The sequence below is a fragment of the Varanus komodoensis genome, unplaced genomic scaffold, assembly GCF_004798865.1.
Source record: "Varanus komodoensis strain SLA01 unplaced genomic scaffold, ASM479886v1 scaffold5, whole genome shotgun sequence".
Lineage (NCBI taxonomy): Eukaryota > Metazoa > Chordata > Lepidosauria > Squamata > Varanidae > Varanus > Varanus komodoensis.
In genome coordinates, this window is record NW_025336087.1 from 31,159,401 (window position 1) to 31,184,423 (window position 25,023).

General features: G+C 42.3%; 2 protein-coding genes across 2 annotated transcripts in view; both read left to right on the forward strand.

Annotated features, from left to right (window-relative positions):
• Positions 1-2,147, forward strand: part of LOC123031325 (aminopeptidase Q-like) — a 43,833-nt gene extending 41,686 nt beyond the window's left edge. Inside the window, exon 20 of the mRNA XM_044446160.1 lies at positions 584-2,147. Within this exon, the coding sequence (XP_044302095.1) occupies positions 584-730 (147 nt within the window). The 3' untranslated portion in view covers positions 731-2,147. The remainder of the gene's footprint in view (positions 1-583) is intronic.
• An 8,446-nt stretch (positions 2,148-10,593) lies between these two features.
• Positions 10,594-25,023, forward strand: part of LOC123031458 (aminopeptidase Q-like) — a 35,786-nt gene continuing 21,356 nt past the window's right edge. The window contains exons 1-9 of the mRNA XM_044446465.1: positions 10,594-11,273; positions 13,843-13,985; positions 14,912-15,105; positions 18,058-18,184; positions 19,685-19,839; positions 21,980-22,093; positions 23,270-23,407; positions 24,452-24,517; positions 24,642-24,707. Coding sequence (XP_044302400.1) covers positions 10,681-11,273; positions 13,843-13,985; positions 14,912-15,105; positions 18,058-18,184; positions 19,685-19,839; positions 21,980-22,093; positions 23,270-23,407; positions 24,452-24,517; positions 24,642-24,707 — 1,596 coding nt within the window. The 5' untranslated portion in view covers positions 10,594-10,680. The remainder of the gene's footprint in view (positions 11,274-13,842; positions 13,986-14,911; positions 15,106-18,057; positions 18,185-19,684; positions 19,840-21,979; positions 22,094-23,269; positions 23,408-24,451; positions 24,518-24,641; positions 24,708-25,023) is intronic.

Here is a 25,023-nt window from a genome sequence, read left to right on the forward strand (position 1 = left end):
TTATAAAATGTAATTATTGTTCAAATAAAAGTTATGTACAATGGGAAAAATACTGAAGTTGGACTTGTTCTGTAGTTAAATGGCTTAAAAATGACTTAGGCATCTCTGATGCATGTCAATACACAGTGGAATCTGGACAACTAGGCAACAAGCAGCGCATGCCAAATACAGAGCACATTCTTCCCCAGGCAGGCCTGTGAATCATTCCAAAGTACAACAGTTTTATACTGGACCAAAATACTAAAACAGAGTTGAGGACCCTCCTGAATGTGTGGACTGTGGTGTAAGAGACTGAAGACAGAAACACCTCCTCCTAGTAGAAACACTGCTGCCGTAAGGTTCTTCCATCCCAATATACTCTCTATGGCGAGTTCATCCCATTGCTGGTTTCCCCAAGGGCAAGACTCTTGTGAATTCCTTTAATCTGTTCCTGTGCCATCCCACATGTTTTCTATCTAGAAAGAGCTAAGAGATAAAGGGTTGGACATGACCAAGATGTGTGCAGGGTGTTAATTATCATATTAGTGAAAATGCACGGCTTTGAATAACATGGCAGACTAACTGTATTTATTCATTATTTTAGTTACAGGTTTTTCTTAATAATACACTTGAACCAGAAAAAAGTATTATGGCTACTAAGATGATGCTGTCAGATAAAAATGAAACAGAAGAACGCAAACAATCATTAACTAACATGATCAAGTGGCTAAAGAAAAATATGGATTGCTGATACTTAAGAACTGTTCCATACGTCCCTCCTTTTTTATTTTTTGGTAGTGGGTTGGTGACACTCAAGGATTTCATGTGATTCTCAGCCTAATCTCAAGCACTGTGTGTGTACAGACAACGTAGACCACTGGCAGGAGTGATCTGTTTCTTTCCAGGCGTGCCTCTGAGGGGGAATGAAGAGGGAGAGGAAGAATTGGGGGAGATGGAAGAAAGAGAATGGTTTTGGTTCTGCCCATCGCAGTAGCTTACCCACAACTGGATGCTACCTTCTTCAGAAAAACGGTTGCCTTCCCCTGTTATATATTAATAGCAAACTCATTTTCTCATTGTGGAGCCTTAGGTAGCCAAAATGGGAATCATCCATGTCCAAGAGAGAGAGATTAACTTTCCAGAGAAAGTAAGGCGGACACTGATTGCTTTAGCTTGTTATCCACTATAACAAGTTAAAGCAACTTTGCAATTCTGTATTTAAAATGGCTTGTTTTACCTAGTTTCCTCTGGGGAGTTACGTGTGTGCTGTTGAAAGGTGATCTAGGATCTTCACCAGAGCATTAGACTATATTGAACATACATTGAAATGTATTACTGAATGTTATTGCATGCCTAATGCTGAATTCTCATATTGTTAAATGAGATGTGGGTGGAAATTCATATGAAACCACTCTCTCCCTTTTCCAGATTACATATAACCATTTTTCCTTTCTTGAGTTTGCAACATGTTAATTTTGATTGAAATTGTGAGTTCATAAAAGTATACAAATTTTTTTAAATAAGAAGATATAAAATTTAAAATGCCTATGATACTAATTCTCTGTGTGCTGTTTCTCTGTCATGGTGTTGTACCTTTTTACTAAATACGTTTATGCAACCCTTTTGTTGAACATTATGAATTTAGGTTAGCCTATAGAGTAGCTGTGCTTCAAAGAAATTTTTTTTTTTTTACAAATGTATATCCTGACTACATTTCACATGAGTACAGCATAAGCTCATTGGTAGTGCCAGTTCTGAAGAGAACTTTCCTTTTCTGCATTTGTGCTCCCACTGAAATCACCAAAGGAAAGGTTTGTAAATTTCAGATATTTAACAGCTTTTGTGCACCCCCACACCCCATACTGGTTCCATTTTGGATGTTACCGTAGAAGTGCAAAATGTGGAAATGTAAAAATAATTGGTGCATGCAAAGGCCTCAGAACACAGAAAGACACTAATGTATTGCAGAATGTCTTGGAAGCTGGGATTTTGGGATTTTGTTCGTAATTCTATTCTACTGCATGACTATGTTTTGTGAAAAAGGGAGCAGCATTTCTGTTTGCAGGTTTCTAGACTATTATGTTACTTTACTATCAATTGAATTTGTGCTGCAGGAAACTCCAACAGAATTCAGGTTGCTTACTGGAATAAAGTTATCCAATTACATACTTTCTTTTTCATGGTCTCTGTGCATCACACATCCAGGCTTTGCACCTATGCACAGCTTGTTGTCTGGAAGCTTCTACAGCTAAGTGTTTGATTGGGTGGAGCACCTCCTGTTCTTGTTCCAGGATAATGTGGGGAGAGGCTGCCACCCATCCCTTCAGTTCCTTTTCAACCATCACCATGTCTAGATTGGGAAGCGCTTCTCTCCTTCACTTAAGTACCTAGTGCCCTTTCTTTCTTTTCTTTCTAAAACCTTCTCCTTTACAATTCTCTCCCTCCTTTGTGAACCCATTTCCACTCTTTGTCTTAAAAAAGAATTTTCAAGCATATAATTTTCCTACCCACTTTTCTATCCTCTACTCCTCACATCCTTTTCCTGAGTTGCCTGTGCCTTTGTTTCTTTTCCCCCTTTCCCACCTATCATAATGGTGTCCCCAGTGGCTTTTCAGAGTTGTGCCAGCTGCAGTAGCAGGCTTCTTCCTTCCAGTGACCATTCCCTCTGCCTCATTTGCCTGGGCGAGGGACATGTTGTGGACCATACTGCCAGGCCTTCACAAAGCACACCTGAAGAAACTGGGCTGAACACCTGGAGACTGAGCTTTGGCAAAAGGAGCTTCAGGCTGCTGACTCCTCCAAGTGCCAGAAACATGACTGCTCCTCCATCTCGGTGGCAAGAGAACCCCCAACCAACCCAGGGCCATTTTCCTGGTGACTGCATGGCCAAGAAGGCCACCAAACATGCTAAAAAATGGCTGCCACCACCAAAGAAAAGGCACCCGAGAGCCCCCACTGACCTGCAATGCCAAGGATCCAATCAACGTTGCTTTCTGACTGATCGCTCTTCCCAGCACTGACAGGAGACCTGGTTTATACGTCAGAGGGAGTTCAGAGGCAGTCCCATTAAGTCTCCAGCCCGTCCACTGTCACAGACATCAATGTCAGGGCTGACTCTGCTGCCCCTAGAGACCGGCTTGGTGTCAAGGTGATCTATTCTCCACCAAGGACGACACCACTGCTGTCAGAGAGCTGCTCAACACCAAGGTGATTCATTGCAGCCTCATTGCATCTGGAGCAAGCCGAAATGAACAAAACTGCTCATTTCTGGAGTGGAGCAGTTTAGCAGAGCACCCTCTTCCAATGAGTGAATTTATATTTGGGTTAGTGTGGGCTTCCTCTGAGAAGCATTAAATTTCTATGGTGCAAGCAGTGGATCCAATTTGCACAAATGGAATTAGTGTGACCCGCTGATTAGTGGAATCTTCAGGGCACAGGAGAATCAAAGGGGCGTACGCACTCCTTTTGATCTACCCTATGTGGCTCATTTATTTTATACCACCTTTCTACCAAATAATGGCACTCAGGATGACTAATCAATATTGGATTTGGCCTGAAGGGTTTCATTTGGCCTTTCAGCCTCTTAGAGAAAGCTGGATTCAGGCTAACGCTTTAATTCCATTTAAATTAATGGTACATGTTGGTCATGAGTGATGCAAGTCCCATAGATAGCCATAGCTCACTTGTGTTTGTCTGGTACATTTTCATAGGCATACCTTGCATTCAGGGAGGACTGGATTGTTCAAAAGCATTAGTGGCTGCACTTGGTTTTAGCATCCTTATTTAAGAGTTTACCACCCAGTATAAATATGAAAAAAAAGTTTGAGATGGCTAGTACAAGCTGAACACAAAGTCATCCCAAGAAACATTGTGATGTAAGTTTTCTCTTGGAATGTCATAACACTCTTAAACAGTCGGCACAGAGGCTTATATTCTACTAATCTCTACCCCTTAGTAGCATCAAAGGTGCATGCTGTGATTATTTGCCAGAAGCCTGCTTTTGTAAAATTATATTAAAATTTCTTAACTTCTTTCCATAACTGATGCATTCTTCACTCCATATGTACAAAAATTTAAGTAAAGAGTATTTGGTTTGCACAAGTACAGTTATAACACTGAGATGTACTCTTGAAAAAGGGATTCTAAAAAATTGTCAGCATGCAATGATGATGGTATTTTGCTTTAAATTGTTTCTTGATTACCAAACCATGCACAATTTTGTTAAGAATCTCACCACATTTTTGGTGATTGAGAGTGCAGCTACATGGACATTTAAGAATTGTCATTCTAGCTCAGATGAAACAGTTAACCAAACCAGCACTTCGTTTCCAAGAGTGAAGAGCCAGATGTTTCTCCGGAAGATGACAAAAATATTCTCTTGCTGTTTCCTTCCAGTATGTGAAAGCAGAGGTACATTTGTTTACCAGAAAGCTTTTTCCTGCTACAATAGACGTGGAGGCACAAGAAACTGTATAGTAAACAATGTAAAATGTAGATCCCTGCATTGCCTTTGTTCCTGCCTACACAGGGATGGCCCTGTAATTCCCCTACCAATAGTGCTGGAAGGCACAGTTGCTGAAGTGACTCAACTTAGATTGCTGCTGAGTTGGTTGATGTATGAAGTTTGGTACACATTCAAGCCTCAAATGACCAGGCCACAGAGCCATAGGACAGGCTGGAGTCTCTTATGGGATAATAGTATAAAGCATGCAAAAGAGCACTAATACTGTTCTCATAATGGCAGCAAACATTAAACCAAAGAAGTAAACAACTCCCTCAAAATGATTGAGTAACATTCAGTCTGCAATCCATATCAAGATGACTAAGGCTGGATGTTCTGCCAGGAAGGGGCCCTGAAATATGGACTATGCATTTTGGGCCAGTTTTGATCACAGTTGGCATGCTGACATATTTTGCTGTGGGTTGCAAACACTTTGCTTGGATGATTAAGCCTGTTGCCTCCAAGAAGGTTTCCTTGCAAAATTTAGTAACAAACATTGGGGAATGTGGCCTGCCAGCAAATACTGTTGAAATCCTACTTTAAGTGTTTACTTGAGAGAGGGAGGGAGGGGAAGTCGAGACAAAAACTTCTCATTCGCATGATCTGGAACTTGGCTAAATTTGTCCACTTCCCTGAGCCTGCCCTCCTAAGCTTTGTCCTCTGCACAATTGTTGAGCCTTTGCATGTAAAGTCTTGACAACATCCCTATTCAAGTGTAGTTTATAGTATTATGAGATTCTTCTTAAGTGTTGGCTTTTGGAAACAATTTCCTGTTAATACCCTCTGAAAAGCCATTTGATTTTTAAATAGAGTAGAAATATATTAGAACCAGAAGATTCAGGTTTATATGCCAGTTTGGAAAATTTGGAAGCTGCTCCATTCAAATCGGCATGTTGATCTAGAAATCCAAACTGTTTTGCCTCTTTGGGAATTGCCAAGAGCAGGTCTCTTGCCCTTGAAGAACCTGAGATAAGTTTTCAGGCACAATTCTATCTGGGAGAAATGAGCCTAATACCACTTTCAATGTTCAAGCTAGAGGAGTGCAACCTTCAGCCTTATCTGGCACACATGGTGGTCCAATCCAGCTTATGGAGGATTGAGCACTCTCTGCAGGTCCCATCTTCTGTCCTCCACAAGCTCTTCTCTCTGGGGAAAAGGAGTCCCCCTGCTGTCTCTGACCATAGGGGATCCCACTGCATCATGCAGAAGAAATTCATCATGATAAGAAACAACATTGGCTGGGTTCACACATCACAACCAGCAGCCCTGTGTGGTTCTCATGGTGCACAATTTTCTGCCTGGGTGTGCCTGACAGATGATTAAGTGGTTTCATAGAGTGGTTTCATAGAGTCATAGAATAATAGAGTTGGAAGGGGTCAAGTTCTTTCAATCTCTCCTCATAGGGTTTTGCTTCCAGTCCCTGGATCATCCTTGATGCTCTCTTCTGTACCCTTTATAGCTTGTCTGCATCTATCTTAAACCATGGTGCCCTGAACCGGACACAGTACTCCAGGTGACATCTGACTAGTGCTGAGTAAAGAGGAACTAGTACATCACATGATTTGGAAGTGATACTAACATTAATGCAGCCCAAAATAGCCTTTGTCCTTTTTACAGACACATGACATTGTTGACCCATATTCATTTTGTAATATACAACAATTCCAGGATCCTTCTCACTTGCACTATTGTTAAGCCAAGTATTCCCCAACTTGTAGTGATGCATTTGGTTTCTTTTAACTTTTCCTAGGTGTAGAACTTGCTATTTGTCCCTGCTGAAGTTCCTTTTGTTGTTTTCAGTCCAGTGCTCCAAGGTATCAAGATCACCTTGAATCTTCTTTCTGTCTTCCAGGGTATTAGCTATCCCACCCGGTTTTATGTCACCTGCAAATCTGATAAGAGTTCCCTGCACTTTCTCCTCCAAATCATTAATACAAATGTAGAAGAGCCTTGGGTCAGGACTGAACCCTCCCCAGTTTGAGAAGGTACCATTGATGAGAACTCTTTGAATCTGGTTCTGTAGCCAACTGTGAATGCTACTGATAAGTTGTTCTAACTATGCCACCAGAATGCTAATCAGGATATCATGGGGCACTTTGTCAAAAGTGATAGATTATGTCCACAGCCTTTCCACAGTCCATCAGGCAGGTTACCCTAATCAAAAAAATGAGATCAGATTAGTCTGGCAGGATTTGTTCTTGAGAAATCCGTGTTGGCTTCTAGTAATTACTGCATTGCTTTCAAGATGCTTGAAGACTGACTGCTTTATAATCTGCTGCAGAATTTTCCCAGGGATTCATGTCAGGCTGGCTGGTCTGTAGTTCCCAGGTTCTTTTCCTTTCATGAAGATAGGGACAACATTAGCACTTCTCCAGTCTTCTAGCACTTCCCCTCCCACCCATGATTTCTCCAAGGTAATAGACAGTGGTTCTGAGAGTTCTTCTGCCAGCTCCTTTATGAGTGTAGGATGGAGTTCATTGGGTCCTGGAGATTTGGACTCATTCAACCCAAGCAGGTGATCCTTGATCTTTTGCCTATCAATCTTGAGCTGCCATCCTGCTCCTTCAGCTTGTACTTCCCCTACAGCAGGAAGGTCAGAGATCTTTTGGGAGAAGACTGAGCCAAAGTAGGAATTGAACACTTCTGCCTTTTCTTTGTCGTCCATTATAATTTTGCCATCAACTTGGAGTAGCTGAAATCCCATTTCTTTCCTCTATGTTTTACTTTGCACATACTGTATATGAAGAAGCTTTTTTTTGTTACTTTTAGCATCACTTGCTAGGCTTAATTTATTTCTAGCTTTAGCCTAGAATCCTAATGGCATAATCCTAATGCCATTCGTGCAATTCTGTGCTACCTGCCTACATTCTTCCTCTGTAGTCAGGTCTTCTTCCTCTTCTTATGCAGGTCCCCCCCCCCGCCACCCCCATCATCTCTAAGCTTTTTGTGAAGCCACATGGGCTCCCTCTCCTTGTTGGAATTGTTTGTAATTGTGCCTTTAGGACTTCCTTTTTTATAAATTCCCGCCTATCTCGGACTCCTTTTCTCATTAGAATCACTTGCCATTGGACTTTACTTATCATTGTTCTGAATGTACTAAAATTGGCTTTCTTGAAATGCAGGATACGTGTTTGGCTATGGTTGGCTTTTGCTTCCTTTGGGATCAAGAAATCAAGTATGGCACAGTCACTTTCTCCCAGAGTTCCTGTAGCTGCCACTTTGTCCACTAAGTCTTCCCTAGTGGATAGTATCTACGCAAGGATAGCTGTTCCTTTAGTTACTCCTTCCACTTTCCGTTGGAAGAAGCTGTTGGCAACACGTTAGGTACCTCTTGGAGGAGCCATGTTTGGCAGAATTTGTCTCTCAAAAGACATCTGAGAAATTGAAGTTCCCTATAAGGATGACATCATGCCTCCTTGAAACACTGGCAATTTACTTTTCACCCTCATATTCTTCTTGACTGGGTGGTGAGTAAAAGACTCCAATTACTGTGTTTCTTTTATTCTTTGCTCCATTTATATTGATCCAGGTGCTCTTGATGGGGCTACTAAGCTCATCCTCCTGTATTTCTGTGCAGAGATATGTATCCTTAATATATAGTGCGACTCTATCACCCTTTCTATTCCTTCTGTTCTTCTTGAACAGGTTATATCCTTCAGTTGTTCGATTCCAGTCATGGGAGTCATCCCAAGTTTCAGCTATACCTGTCGGGTCATATTCACCCTCCTGTATTAAGAGTTCATGTTCAGGCTGCTTGTTTACCATTCTCCAGGCATTAGTATAGAGACACTGAAGATTCCGTGCTTTATACTCTAGCTTTCTTCCTACATTTTTTGGAAGTCTATTATTGGGATGGTCTCTCTGTCTGCTGTTAGGCTCAGTTGTACTTCTCCCTCCCCTGTAGGATTCCGTTTAATCCCCACCCCCCATACACTTGTTCATGCTGTGGCCAAACACATTCTTTTCAGTTCTTGCAGGTGCCACCTGTCTCTTTGTAAGGATCTGAAGCAGCTTTAGGGTTCCATCTACTGGCTGAGCTCTGAAATAACAGCTCTGGTAGTTGCAGGATTACTCCCTCAAGCTATTGCAGCTATCAGGGCCTTCATGAGCACCACCTGGGAGCCCTGTGGGGAAGAGCTACATAAGAACTGGCTCTTCCCTCTGGAAGTAGCCTCAGTAATAAAGGTTTCTTGACTTGCTGTGGTGGATCCAACTTCTATTCTAAGAAAAATTGCTACTGCACAAAGAATAAAGTTACCTTAAATTATTAAGCAGTATTACTATTACCATTGATAGTAATGACACCCTTAGAGCCACAACCCAGAAAAGCAAGCTCTGAAATCCAGCAGCAACCTGTTATCCAAAGGGACACATAAGCATGATTGACAATGACTGTCTGGAATGCAAGTCAGGAATTTCCCAGCCCCATCTGGAGGTTCCAGGATTTGTACTCGTTGGAGTACTTTCCAGAGGCCTGAAGAAGGATATGCTAGAGAAGTCCTCCTCAACCTTGTGCCTTCTGGACATGTTTGGACTGCAACACCCAGAATTCCCAGTCAATGGTCTACATGGATGGGAATTCTGGGAGTTGCAGTCCAAATGACTCTGAAGGCCACCAGGTTGGGGAAGGCTGTTAGACTCAGTGTTTTCCTGAAGACCTGTTGTTTATTTATCTGGGCACCACATTGCACACATTTTTATGTATGTTTATTTCATCCTGACATTCCCCATGTGGTGCTCATGGGCAATATTACACCTAGAAAGGTACCCCCAGTCTTATCATTCCTTTCCATATTTGATGCTAAGTATACACTTGGGAAAACAACCTCTATCCTCTTTGCTAGTTGCCTACATTATTTGCTCAGACCCCCACTATTCTAATTGCAGGAGAGACTCCAGCCACATTCTATTGGATGCCCGGGGACAGAACAGACAAAGTGAGAGATGGCTATGGCTGTGTGGAAGAATGTAAGGCAGCTAAGGAGGACTGAGGAACACTGTAGCCTTGAGGAATACTAAAAGTTTCATGACTGTCATTTTGTGGCAGTGCTAGATATGCCTACAGACTCAGAAAGGACAAAAGCTTCTGGCCTTTCAGCCATCTGACTCTTCATTTACTGTGCATCTAAGAAAATATGACACAAACTTGTCTCTTCATTTTAAAAGGAAAAACAGTTTACAAAACTGTAAGCAAACCTTGCATTTGCAGCATAAGCGAAGATTTATTATCCTTTCTGACTAAACTCCTACCATACCCCATTCAGTATTCCTGGATGTTAGCCCTTCCTTCTGAACTAATTCAAAGCAGAAAGCAACTCATTTCACAAAAATGTGGTATGAAAAACAGTTAAAGTGTGCATGACCAAATAATGTTTTGCATTATACATGTGACACAAGTGTACATGCCACAGAGTTGGGAGCTGCCACAGCTCTTTCCTTCCCACACATGTGTTTGTTGAAGCAGTGTAAGAGGTGGCCCTGTGCACTGAATAGGTAGACCACCTGCCTTCAAGATTGCACCCAACAAGCAGCAATGGATCTCTGATACATGTTTAGAAAAACAGAGAAACAGGTCTTCCTGTCCTGTGAAGACTTGAGAGGTAAAATTAAGGGTGTTTCCTTCGTCCTCTTCTCCTCCACCAGTCTCTGGAATTTCTGCTTCTAGTGCCTTCCCGTTCAGATAAAGGATCCTGTGAACAACAGAAGGGGACCCTTTTCCTAGAGAAGGATAGCGAAGTAATGCAAATTTCCGTCAATGCTCCCCGCCTTCGGCTTCTGGTACTGGGTCCACTGCCCGGTTACAACAGCCAGAACAAGCTAGCCTTAAGTACTCCTCACGGTCGCAGCGAAATAGAAGGGCTAAGAAGAAACAGAGATGGGGTTTTGGACCGTGCACTGGGCAGGCGCAGCGCTCCACTGAAACTTCAGCCAAGTATTAGCTTGGCTTCACTGGGGCTCCGATTTGGAGTAGTACTTTTGCTTGACATCATTGTGAGTTTTTGCCATAGTCAGCCGCTCCCACTTCCATCTAGCCTGAGGCAGTGAGGAAAACCCCTGCTGTCCTCTTGCGCGGAAGGCGAACTCCATCTCCGCTCTCGGGCTCTTATTCTGCGCCCTGCTGTCTTCCGCCCAAGCCACTCAGTCTCTAACCTCCCCGTCCACGCCAGCGCTTCGCGGGCTTGGGCGGGAAGGAACCAAAAATGGGCGCTAAGGTGCGCTCGAGTTTCTCGCTCCTGGCGCTCCTCGTGCTGGGGATCCTCTACGGCCGCTGCGCGCAGGAGCTGCAGGACGTCCGGCTGCGGCAGGGAACCGAAGCGCGCCCTCCGCCGCCCTGCGCTAGCGGCAGCCCTAATGCCAGCGCCGCGCCGCCCGCGCGGCCGCCGGGGCCATGGGACGAGTGGCGCCTGCCCGCGCACCTGGCGCCCGCGCACTACTCGCTGCTGCTGTGGCCCCACCTGGCGCCCGGCCTGCCCGAGCCGCGCACGCACTCGGGCCGCGTGAACATCAAGGTGCGCTGCCGCCAGGCCACGGCCACGGTGCTGCTGCACAGCGCCGGCCTCACCTACCGGAGCGCCGCCGTCTGGGGCCCGGGCGCCCACGGCAGCCGCCGCAGCGTCCCCGTGGCCGAGCTGTGGCCAGCGCCCCAGAACGAGTACGTGGTGCTGGAGCTGCGCGAGAACCTGAGCGCGGGCGCCCTCTACGAGGTGCAGCTCGCCTTCCAGGGCACGATCCACAGCTTGTGGGATCCCCACGGGCTCTTCCTCAACACGTACGAGGACGAAGGAGAGAGCAGGTAGGAGGCTGCTCGTGGCTCTGGGGTCACAGATCAGGGCCTCCAACAGAGGCAGTATCGGGGCGGCCCGCTGGAGCTGGAGCTGGAGCCCCTTAAACGTCTGCCCTACCCTCCCTCTTGTCATGAGTACTTGCTGAAACAAAGGTACCCTTTGAGCTCTGGTGCATCTGATTTCCCCATGACTGGCTGAGTTTTTGCCCACAGGTGCTTCATTTCCTGCTGCCCCCACCTTCGAATTTTCTGGCTGAAGTTTTTGAATGAAATCAACAGTCCTCCTTTCTCCTATCCATGCAAGCCTTGTATTAGTGGGGTAACCTTAGGGGAGAGGTTTTGTCTCCCCTGTAGGAGTACTGCTTTTAGATTATCTGTATATTAACATATGGAAATTTGTGGGGGATTATTATTATTATTTGGCCCTGAGGCATTGATCATTGCCATTAGCCACTGAGCCATTTCCTTACCCAGCACCAGCCCTGGTTCCCACAGTCTAAGGGGCCTCAGAGAACAGTGGCATCAGCCCCTGACCAGCCTTTGCCAAGATCTGCAAGGGCTGGTTACCTCATTCTTTTTTCCTTACTTTTAGAAGGAGGTGGACAAGCAGGCAGGGACATAACTACAGATGCTCATCTAAACTTCATTCTTCTTGTTATGTTACACTTATATCCTGCCTTTTTTCCCTACAAGGAACCCAAAGCAGCTTTCCAGGTTCTCCTTTTCCATTTTACCCTACTAACAACAGGTAGGCTAGGTTGAAGTCACCCATTGAGCTTTATGGGGTACTAGTGCCTGAATCTCCTGTATCCCAGTCCAACACTCTAACCACTATGCTACACTTCAACTTATATGGAATCATACAGTTGGAAGGGACCCAGCAGGCCATCATGTCCAACTGTCTGCTCAAGGTTGGACTTAAGTCACCCATCCAGATTTCTTTCCCATATGTTCTTTGCTTTTTTTTTTAAATAAGGTTTGCAATACAGGATGCTGTGCTGTTTATTGTGGGGAGGATGCCCAGCAAAGGATTGTAGAAGCAGTTGCAATGTATGATGAATATGGGGTGCTGGAGGGAGAGAACAGAAAATTTAAAAGGTCAGCTGTTTTCTTCACAACTGAAGTAATACACATAATGGCCTTTCTGTGAGGCCATTTTGTCCAGGCCTAAAATTACTGAGCTGGACTTCTGCTTTCCGCTTCCATTGACAAGCATGGGATAGGGGTAATTTTAGAGCTTGGGTTTAAGGATTGTATGGAAGTAAACTTTAGAACAGGGGTCGGCAACCTTTAACACTCGAAGAGCCATTTGGACCCATTTCCCACACAAAAGAAAACACTGGGAGCCACAAAACCCTTTTGACATCTAAAATGAAGATAACACTGCATATATCGTTTTTTTACCTTAATACTATGTATATCTTCATTATGATTTAGCTGTAGCTCTTGTTCAGTCACTAAAAACTGTTATTTTTAATCTTACATTATAAACTAGTAGGACTCCTTTCATATATTTTGAACAGGAGAGCAGTTTCCTGAAGAGTCAAAGTCAGTGCTAAAGGGCTGCATGCATTAAACAGCAAACCCCATAAGTTTGTCAGCAGTAAAAGCAAATGAATCTACCCACGTACCATTAAGCGTTTGGTTTTCTTCAGGAACTTTTCTTCGATTTATCCAAGTGCTGTGCTGACACGGGCCGCGGATCAGCAGCGGCTGTGATGTGAGCGATGGAGCCGCAGCAGAGGCATTCAAGAGCCACATGTGGCTCTGGAGCTGTGGGTTGCCGACCCCTGCTTTAGACAGTCATGTTGTGTTACTTCAGCTGCGAAGCACAGAGCTATTTCTCTTCTCTGCCACCACCACCCCTTTTAAATCTATTTTCAAAAGAATTTGTGATGAACACATACTACACATGTTCCATTTAAAAGTTTGCTGAACAATCTGTCATCTGTTTAGGATGCCCTTATCAACATGTGATACTTGGTTCCTTTGGAATGATAGGACAAAGTCCGAGAACCCAATTCACATCTAAGCTTAGCCTTGAAGGATTTGTATTTAGAATTTTAGTGCTGTGCTGTAGTTATTGTATATTGTCATGTTTTGCACTGCTTATTTGTTAAAATGTGCATTGTTCAGAACATAATTATGGGGTGATTCAGAAATACAAACAAATATAAAATATAATTAGTGTTTCTACTTCTAATGAGCAGAGAAATTTAAAGCACTCCTAAATATCCACCACATCCTTGACACAGGAGATATAGTGAACAATATAGAGCTATACTGTTAGAAATACTGTATATCGTTATTGAAAAACTGAGGCATGACTGCCTTTCATGTGCATAGTTTAAATTTTGTGTTCTTGTTAGCATCTTGTCTGATTTCTTTAGTGTTCTGCACTTCTTTACCACAAATATTTATTAGTTTGCTGAAGTTTATTTTTTCCAAGGTTATGTGTATGTATCTTCAGCTAACTATGTATACAGCATCACCTTGGAGGTTTGCATGTTCGAGGCTGTTACCACAGCATACTGGGTCAGAATGACTGAATTTAACCCTGTTCATATCCTCAACTTAGGCAGCTGATTGCATCACAGCTAGCACCAACAGGTGCGAGGCGTGTCTATCCATGCTTTGATGAGCCTGCACTGAAAGCGACCTTTAGCATCAGTATTGTACACCATCCGAGCTACGTAGCTCTTTCCAACATGCCAGCAATAGGTAAGTAAGGCAATGGTGCCCACAATAATGCTAGGGCTGACCTGCTGTTAGAAAAAATGGTATTAAATATGCTATTATAGTATCTATAACCAGGCTTGCAAAAATCCCAGGCACCTAAAAATGTGACACTGGCACCCAAAATACTGACAGATTGGTTCATCCCTGATTCGTTTCTGTTCTGGCTTAGTCAATATTCTGTGTTTGGCTTCCAATTGTTTTGCATTCTTTTTTTCCCAAAGTGGCTAGGAGAAAAGTCGTCATATATGGGATAGATTTTTTAAAAATTTTTGGTGAATGACACCGGCAAAACTCTGCTACTGTCAAGCCAAGCAGGACCACTCTGGGAAGCTGGATAGCCCTTTCCTTTGTGTACTGTGAATGTGACCTGCCTGTGGAAGCAGTCCGAATGATTTCCATCAACCGAGCTCCCGAATGTCGCTTTCCTCAAAAACAACATCCTTTGCAGTTCCATTTCCTATCAGGATTCTGAGCATCTCTTGGAACTTTTGGAGCTGCTTCTGCCATCCAGAAACTCCAAAACATCTTCTTCCTTGAATGGCTTGTTGAAGAGGTGGAGACCACATGTGATTCTGGAGGTCTCTGTGGCTGATAATTCTGTTGTCATAATAACATATGCCTGTGGAGAAGGGGAGGAGTTACAGGGTTTGTGTATCTGCTGGGTTTAAATGTTCCCTGTTGTTCACCCAAGGAACACTGAAATATTATTGTCAGGAGCAAAATAGCACTTCTGATAACCTTGCAAGCATGCAAGTACAGGCATGTTTGTATATGTGTGACAGGAGAATACTTGCAGGGTTTAATATTGGTAATACATGCATTAAATGCATTTAACTCATTCTCTCATGTACATAATAGAGTAACTTTAATAATATCTGATGATTAACTAATTATTAATATATTTGTAGATGTATCTGAGTATCAGGATGTGAACGAGAGCACAGCGAGTGGATGGATAAACGAGACTGCAGACATAAACCTGACCACAGGCATAAACTGGACTGTCACAACATATGAAACAAGTCCAAAAATGTCCACTTATATAACTGCTTTTGTGGTCTGCAACTTTGATCATGTCACCAGAACAGAGAGGGGCAAAAAGGTGATTACATTCATTGCTTTTATTATAGACTTTAGGAGTATACACTTGCATGTACGACTGAGTTTTATGTTCTGCAGTATTTCCCTAAGTTTAGTGTACACAATCCAGAGGACTCTACAAACTGCAGGAAATATAAAATTGGTAAACAAATAAGTTATAATGTTTAATTATATAATAGCATATGTCCTGAAAATGGGGGTTGGAGCCAGAATCTGAAGGTAGGAGGAAGGTCACTCCAAAATTCAAGCGCTGACCTTAGGGGGCTTTCCAGAGGTTGGAGCTGAGCCTGTGGCTTCTCCTGTGGCCTTCTAGACAGTGTCTTGCCACAATAGGATTTCATCTGAAATAAATATAGTAATGCTCCTCTTGGCAATTAATGTGCAAACATCCCTTCTCACTGCTTCAGGAATAGTCAGAAATGGCCTTTGCCATATCAGGATTTGTCCAAGCTCTGAGCCCGCTGCCAGTCTGTGGCAAAGAACCATGAGTGAGTTTGTTAGGAGATTACTTTCCATACCGGAGGAGCTCTCTGGATCTATACTCTTACCCATAATGTACCTTGCATGCTGCAGCAGTGCTGGTTAACAAAGTTAAAAAGAAAGGGGAAGAGCCTTTTTCTTCTTTCCACCCTTGTTGCTGAAATAGTGTTGTTTCCTGCCATCAAACCATCTCTGACTTAGGGTGTCCCCTTGAATGAAAGTTCTCCAAAATGTTCTGTCCTTGACAGACTTGCTCAGCCCTTGTAAACTGAAGGCTGTGGGTGCCTTAATGGAATTGAGCCATCTCATACAGGGATACCTTGCAGATCATGAGGGTTTGATTCCAGAGCACCACAAAAAGTAGAATATAGCAATAACTCAGGTCTCATATAGTTATACCGCTGGCTGACTGGCACAAGAAGCCTAGCTTTCAGCCTATCTCGGTAGTCTGCATACATTGTTCACTATGCTTAATCATTTCTAGCTTCCTCTCACTTGGACACTTAGGGGCTATTGTAGGACTATTACAGAAATTGGCCTAATTGGCATATATATATATTCTTGTGTCCCAGGGCATGGGGAGGGGGAGACATGGAGGAACAGCTGGTTGGTGGAGCAGTCAAAACACCCCAGAACAATTACAAAGATCACAGTAACATCAGAGATCACAGATAATCACAACAAATATGCATTAGAATAATGACAATTTTGAATTATAGTGCAGAATTGTGAGAATTAACATATCGGCATAACTTCTTTTGATGTATTGTCAATGTCTTGGATGTTTACATAAAAGTCCTTGATTGCTTTTTCTTCAGCATCTATTGCTGGAACATGGACTTAAACAATGGCTATCTTGGTTAGGTCTTCTGAGAATTCTACATCTTGCCTCAGTATTAAAATCACCCCATTTCTTCTGAGTTTGATTTGTGTATTTAACATTTTGTTTAGGCTGTCTTAGATCAGGGGCATGCTTGGAGCTGTAGAACCCTTTTCTATCTAAACATGCAGATGACTGTGCCCGAAGAGTTAACTCCACACTGGGCATTGCATGCAATTCTCTGGCTAGTAGGTTGTTGGGGAAGTGGTGAGACATTGCTAGTATTTTTTGTAATATATGGGTATCTCATTCTTATTCAGCAAGGCAAGGGGCACATTGCTAGCATAATTTGCCTGAGCTGGATATTTCTTTTCTTCCAGGGTTACTGCATTTGTATGTATATTTTGACCTATATCCAGTTTTGAGTGAAGAGTTTAGTTATGCTCTTCATAGAAAATGGGTTCAGAGACATCAGGGATCCTGCTGAAATAACACATTCTTGCATTTATTCCAGGTCTCTGTGAGGATGAAGTTAGCCAAGAGGTTGGGCTTAGAGTTGAGCAATGGTGCTGTGATCAATGCCTCTGAAACTAATCAGTCATGGGAACTTTGGAATGCTATATTAGGTTAAGCTAATGAATTTACCTTGTGATATCTATTCATTATTTATACTAACATTTATTATTTATACTAAAGAGAGTTTGCAATTTTCATAAATAGGAACAGGTTACCTTTGTAAGTATGATCAAACAGAATGACTGTTGTAAGTATGATCTTTTCAGTAGGTGCCAAAACCCCAGCTGAGTGGCTTCTGCCTAAATGGTAGTGTTTGGGAGTGGGTGCTATAATATTAAAGTCCCTATTTTGAGCTATGATGGACCAGACCTCTGCAATTTTGGGTACCACCAGGAGGGTCTCTCCTGATGAGTATAGCAGCTTGAGCAAGGTGGTATGGGATTATGAAATCTCTTCTGGTATGCTAGTCCTGAGGTACTTGGAGCTTTGTAATCCTTAAACCTGGCCTGTCATCAGAGGGGCAACCAGTACTGTGTGGCAGTGAGTTGCACCTGATACCAACTTGACTGAGGCATACTGTACAGCTGCAGCTGCCAGTCCAGTCTTAATGGCAACCCCACATACAGCACATTGCAGAAATCCAGTTTTGAGATTACCAGTGTGTGGGCCCCAGTGCTCAAGCCATTTCAGTCCCTGAAGAGCTGGAAGAGCTGTTACTTTCTTACTTGCTGGAGCTGGTAAAGGACATGCCTGTGATTCAGTGACTAGACATTGACCACACCTGTGCTGGAACAGTGACAGCCTCCAGACTGCACACCTGCTCCTTCAGGTGGAATGTAGCCCCATCCTGAGCAGAACAGGCAGCTGTCCAGCTCTTGAAAAAGTCAGTGAAAGGTAGTGTTCTCAGCTAGTCTTAACATGTTCTATTTCCTCAAACACACACACTTGCACACAAACACACTAGCATCACCACCAGCAAAACACCAGTGATCTTTCAGATGCTGTCCTTCTGATACCCGCCAATATCCTCCAGCTCTTGCTGTTATCAGGCAAAATTGGGCCTTGTGTGTAGCTTCATATTTAAACTGTCCACAGTATATTTTTGCTTCTATTTGTAATCACTTTTTCTGTGCCTAGATACGTATTTGGGCTAGGAAGACTGCAGTTCAAAATGGATTGGTTGACTATGCTTTAAATATCAGTGGACCAGTATTTTCATTTATGGAAGACTTATTTGACATCAGCTACACTCTTGCAAAAACAGGTATGTTTGCTTGCCAGTGTAAAGATAGAGTGGTTAAGCATTTGTTACTGCTTCCAATTATGTAATATGATTAGCTGAGGACATGTAATGCTTTGCTCCTCTGACACGTCCCCAATAGGAGCCCTCAACTATGCCAGTCCTGGAGCTGGCATAATTGATTCACTCCCACTGAGCACAGCAGACAGTTTTCTCCAGAAATGTCTGGGTGGAGGCTGCCCTTATGCTTGTCCTCCTGAATGCCTCAGAATGATACCAAGTATGGAACACTGTGAAGGAAACAAAATGGGAGACCAGCATGCCAGCACAGTGACAGCACAAAAAACAAAAACTCTTAAGTAAAACATTATGAATCTGTGCTATGATCCCTGCTTATGGTGAACCTGTTTGTAGGAAACTGATTGGAGAATTTATTTTTCCATTGGAGGTATTCAATGAAATTGTCTCTGGTTGCAAATAGGGTAGACAATTTTGAAAGGCTGCTTGCGCACAGCACCTCTATTGTGTCAATGCAATAAATGGGTTCCCATGATACAACAACCAGTTGTGGGTTGTTACAGTGGGTTGTCATGAGAACCAAACTTGAACAAATTCTTGCAGCGTGCTTGGTTCAAGGGTAACAACCCATCCTGACAACCTAGAGTTTGTTCCACAATGGGATATCATGTCATCTGAACCTGGGCTAGTATTCCCAGGGAAGGAATGAGTGAGACACTTGGCAGAGTGGCAAAACCCCCTTGTGCCAGGTTTGCCCTGGCCATCACCAGTGACAGCTGCCCCCGACAAGTGGCCGAGCAGCCTGCCTGCCTGGTGGAGCTTTTCTTATCATCTGTCCCTTCGCCCCTCCTTCATTTTATTTTTATTTTATCACGCCTCTTTCCACCACACGTTTTTGCCTTTTGTTCTATACCCAGTTCTAAGTAACCAGCATTTGCCCTTTTGTCAGCAAAGAGTATAACAAAAGAAGGTACTTCTCCTGAGAACAGAATTGTTTTATGGAGTTTGTTGTCACAAGATGTATTAAAGGACAGATTGCTTTAAAAGGGTGTGAGGCACATTGATGGAGGATTGGTTAATCAGTGGCCCTTTGAGACCTCTATGGTACAGTCACTTTACAGCTGAATAACAAAAATTGGTGAACAGCAGCTGAATGATATTTCCCCTGGGAAGCCAAGAAACAGTGCTTGAAGCCTTGCAGCTGACAACAGGGAGAAATGGGATATTGTATTTAAGCCTCCCTTCACCTGGTGTCTTCCAGATGTTTTTGATCACAAATTCCATTTTCCCAGGTACTGTTGATTGGACCCAGCAAGTCACTTTTTCCGTCATGTATGACTATTGAAAAACCCAAGAAAATGCACAAAAGAGAGTTTATTTTTCAGTCTATGGTTGTCATTCACTGAAAATCTTGTGAGTTTATGGAATAAGCAGAGAAGTGCTCATGTAAACTTGTTAAATATGAAGTTCTTACAGCTGCCTCATTTTCCCCCTCTGCTTATGTAGATTTTATTGCACTACCTCACATGACAAGTAGTGCTATGGAAAACTGGGGACTAATCACTTTCCAGGAAGAAAACTTACTGTATCCCCTTCAAGATACCAGCAGAAAATGGAAAAAAATGATTCTTCATGCAATTTCCCACGAGATAGTACACCAGGCATGTAGTAAAATATTATATTCTTATATTTACCATTGAAATGCAGTTGATATTTTTCTAATAGCCACCATGCAATTGAATTACAATGCAAACGTTGCTTATGAGCACCACTGCATATATTAATACAGGAGTAGTGCGTCTTCAACAGTAGAAGAGACATGTAGTACATCACTGACTGTTGTAGCATTTTGTGTCTTTTAATTTTTAAATGTATTATTTGTGTTTATTGCTCAGCACATACTGAATTCTCTTGACAATATACCGTCAGAATCAAGTATAAGTCAAAGATGAGAATACGTACTATAAGAAAAGAAATGTTACCCTGAAATACAAAGCTACCATGTAAAGAGTGGGTTCACACAACTCAATAAGCTACCCTGCCACCAAGGCACCTGGCAGATGGTTGGGCATCATGGATAGCAGATCCTTTCCATTCCTTCCCCTGTGGCTCTCCAGTGACTACTGCAGGGGCCACTGTGGAAAGAATGAGATTCTCTTCTCTGTGACTCAAGCCCTTTTGGGCTCATGGTGAATTTTGTCTCATTAATTGATTTTTTTCTTAAGACCATAAAGCCAGCTGTCACAGCAGTTTTATGATCTCTCTTTGTCCAGTCCCAATGAAGTGCCTCAGCTGTACCTTGGACTCCAAGTATTTTTAAAAAATGTTTTAAGTTTAACAAGTAATTGAAAATGTTTATCTTTTAATTTTTCTTGCACAACTGTGGACGCCTCCAGATATATGGCAGCAACAAGGAACCTAGAGTGGATCGTGTGCAGGAGAGAGGTGTGCTGCCAAAAGCCAGCAATTGCCCACTCAATCTTGTGCAGATAAATAAATATCTCTTTGCAAGCAGAAGCCAACCTGTCAAACTCTTCCTAATCCGAGAGCGATCCTTGTTTGCAAAGGAGGGAGGAGGCTCATTCACCCCTTGTGCAGCAAGATCTTTGTGCATCTTTGCGAAAGGATCATTTGTCCAAGCTGTGCCCTCAGCTTTGCAAAACAAGCAGGAATTTCATGTACAGGGGCAATTCCTCAAAGACAGCCCCTCTCCCTTCTGCAGTATCCATTATCTGTTTGGGGAGTGTTGCTTCCCTACCATGCGCCTCATCTTATTTAGTCTCTCAGTCACATGCCCACCCTTGTTTTCCTTTAGTTTAAGGTGTGTCTGGAAAGTATTTGTAAATTTGAGGAACAATATACTTTCAAGCCTTACCCTGGCATTTCTTCATTGCATGATAAAATGTGCCTTTTCTAAATTAAATTTAGATGTGAGGAGGGCTGGGAAAGGAAGAGGTCAACTTTCTTTCCCTTTGCCACCATGTAGAAATCCGGTGTAGTGTGGTTGTTGGAGTGTTGTACTGGAGACCATAGGAGATCCATGTAGTCCCCATGCGACCATGGAGTTTCCAGAGTGACTAGGCCAGTCATTCGCTGTCAGCCTAACATACCTCACAGGGTTGTTGTTGTGAGGGTAAAATGGAGCTGTGTAAACTGCTTTAGGTTCCACACAAGAGGGCAAAAGGTGGAATATGAATGCGATGTAATAATAATATACAAAAATTATTTCTCCAAAACCTTTAATTGCATTTTAAGGGCACTTTCCATTGATGCTAATGGATAACTTACTAGAAATGCAAATAATAGTTTTAGGTTGCAGTCCTGTATACACTTACTTAATAGTGAGTCTCAGTAAATTCAGTAGGACTTCTGAGCAGGTTTGCGTGGATATGCATTATTGAAGAAGCAAACTTTGTTGAGCCATGGAAGAGTCTGAAAAAAGTCAAACTGCCTCCCCCAACCTACTTGTTCCAGAATCTGCCATGGCATAGTGCATAACAAAAATATGCATATTAATCGCTTTTGACATTTAGTATCATATCTCATTTGATGCTTGGAGAGAATTGTATCTTTTGCCATGTTAGAAAATTACATATTTGATTTTCTTTTAATTGTTTACTTGTACCTTCGTGGATTTTTTAATGCTTCCTCTTCCCACATTCCTAGCAGCTGCTATAATTGCAATACTCCTCTGTGACAGTAAAGGTACTGTGTAAAGGCATAAAGCACTCTTTTGCCATCTGATGGGAATAGCAGTTTTAAATAATGCATTTAAAGACTCTTTTCCCTTCTTTTTTAAAGTGGTTCGGAAACTTGGTTACCATGGCATGGTGGAATGAGTTATGGCTTAATGAGGGATTTGCAACTTATTTTGGATATCTAGGGGAACATTACATTGATTCCACAGAGCCCCTGGTAAGTGTGAACTAAGTATTTTTATACCTACTTTTTTTTCAAGAAACAGTAGCTTTGCTTTCAGTGCCTTGGCATGAGTGGAAGCTCTGCAGGGATGCCTCCAGCATGTAAAGTGTCCTCTGGCAAGATGCTCCCAGTGTGCCTTTGTCCTTGCAACATGACCAGACCCAGTTCTGCGTTCTCCATGCTGTCGTCAGTGTTGACTAGCCTGCACTCTTGCATAATGCTTGCTTTCTTCTGTTGCATAACGAACTCATAGCACCTCATCTTATTACCACATTTGCTTTCTGTGAGAACAGCATCTCACAAATATCTTTGTCAGAAACGTTTCCGTTCCACAGTTCAGCAGGTGTCTCCAAATCCAGCAGTTGATAATCATGGTGCCCTATGCCAACAATGTGCCTGATGCTTTTGGTGCTGTTACTGACCTGGTTCATGCTGACTGGCTATTTCACATGGTAACTAAAATCGGCATGTAGATGCTCTGGTCTTCTGAATTTTGCATATTGGCTTCCTGTGATAGATTTTCTTGGAAAAAAGAAAATCCATCCTGATATATTTTCAGGATACGTTTTTGTTCATTTAATCTGCTGTATGCATGTTGCCTTGGTACCCCAGGATGTCCAAGTAGTTTATATAAAACCACATATAATATAATACAGTACAGTACACAATGCAGTATAATAAAACAAGTACTTTAAAAGCATCATCATAATTTATTTCATTTCTATATCACCTCAAAGCTGAAGCTGTCTGTGGGTTTACAACAAAGTTATAAGTCAGAGAAAGCCTGGGTGATAGGTACATTTTCAAGATGGATTTGATGCCTGATGCACTTGCTGCCTTTCAATCCATACACACAGGAGGGTGTTTCAGAGGGTGGGTGCCAATGCTGAAAAGACCTACTTCCATTCTTTTACCTGACAGCACACTGTTTGTTGTGGACTCACCAATAAGGCCTCCTTGGAAGATCCTGGGCATTCACAATGGTGGAGGACAATCAGCCAGATATGTAGATTCCTTTGAATGGGCTATGGATACAATGTCCAAGTAAAGGTTTTTGAGAAGAAAGGAATGAAAACAAACATGGTTCATGAATTAATTGCATAAACACAGAGGTCACTTGAAGTGTTGTCAAATTTTAGTTAAATATTAGTATTTTGTGCTTATTTTCAGGACCAAGTCTTTAGCTATAAGATTGTATTAGCTGTGATGCCAAGCGATGCACACATGTATCAGGCTTTATCAGACAGAGATGAAAAGCGTCAATCTGCTACATTATCACGCCTGTTTAGTCAAGTGACATACCAGAAGGTAAGAACAAACTATATTTTTAATACATAATTGTCCCCCAAATATTTTTCACATGATTTGAAAAGTGGCAGCATGGAGTCACCACTTTTTGCACAGCATGAGGAAAAGGAATCTGCTCCATCCCCTGAAGTGAAGCCTTTGCAAGAAGGGGCGTTTGCATAGCAAATTGCACCGGACGGAAAGAGAGGAGTGGACCAGTTCTAGCCTACTTAGAAATGTACTCTATTCATGCCCATGGCTCTCATTTTCCAGTCATGGTCATAAAACTTTCCACTTCCTCCAAAGATGGCCATCCCCATTCCACATGCCCTGCAGAATGTTGGATCAGTGGGACCCTTGGTCTGATCCAGTATAACTTTTCTTACAGTCTTATATTCTTATTTTGTTTCACTGCTGATAAGAGTGGAAAGTGAAGAGGAAAGTGCCTAAGCACATAGATTGATGCACATAATTGCTGGATTGCTCAATGGGGGGCTCCAAACCCATCCAAAACATGTTTTGGAAACTACTGAGGACATGGGATGTGTGCCCACATTCCTGGAGTTAAAGACAAGGATTTTCAGAGTAGAGGGCCCAATTGCTAGACCGTCAGGACATTTCAGAAGTGATTGCACAAATGCTTTTTTAAAAAATAAACCAGGGCATCATTTCTGATTGGATTTAAAACATGAGAAATTAAAGTACTGTTTTTATCAATTCTGAATATTTTCTTATTATTTATATGCTGAGTATGTTTTCCTGTTCTGAATAAAACATTCTCTGCTTGTCCTCAGCCATATAATATTGTGGTTTTAAAATGTCATGTACTAGTTTTGTATGGTACATATTTGGCTTCCACTGTGGAGGCAAATATTTAGATTTTTAAATATTATAATCAGCACAGAAAAGTATGAGTTTGCTGAATGGTTTTGGGGGACACTTTATATAATATGCAATATAATCGATCTTTGTATTTAGTAAGAAAACACTGAATGCAATGCCAGTAATGAAATTCCTTGCATAATTAAAAGAGCTCTTATCATTTCAAAAATATGTATTTCTTAGGGGGCTGCCATTGTCCGGATGCTGTCCAACTTTCTGACAGAACGACTGTTTATAAAAGCACTCAGTGTGAGTTTTAAAATGTCTACACAAAGACTTAGCATATGGAAAATTTGATTTATGTCTTAATTCTTGTTTTTTCAAATGTATTATCAGTGATAATTGAATAATTATTATACTTCTTTTATTGCAGTCCTATCTGAATGCATTTGCCTTTTCAAATACCATCCAAGATGATCTATGGAATCACATCCAAAAGGTGCTTAAAATATTTAGTTGTTACTTAATTACTTTGCTATAGCAACGGCCCCTAAAATGGGTTTGGAACCAACCATATCTGACTTTGTTCAGGACCAGCAAGTCTGTATCTTACTCCATAAACCTCTTTGACTTGCATCCAGGTGAGGCCTGAAGTCTTTGTGTAAGTGACACTTCATTTGGCACTATAGTCCCCTTCCCCCAATCTCTGGGCACTCATGTGTTAGCGGCCACCAAAGAATGACTGCATTAGGGAATAATGTAGAAACATCAAACCAATACCATATTTTCCTTGTAGAACATTTCTGGTATAGTGT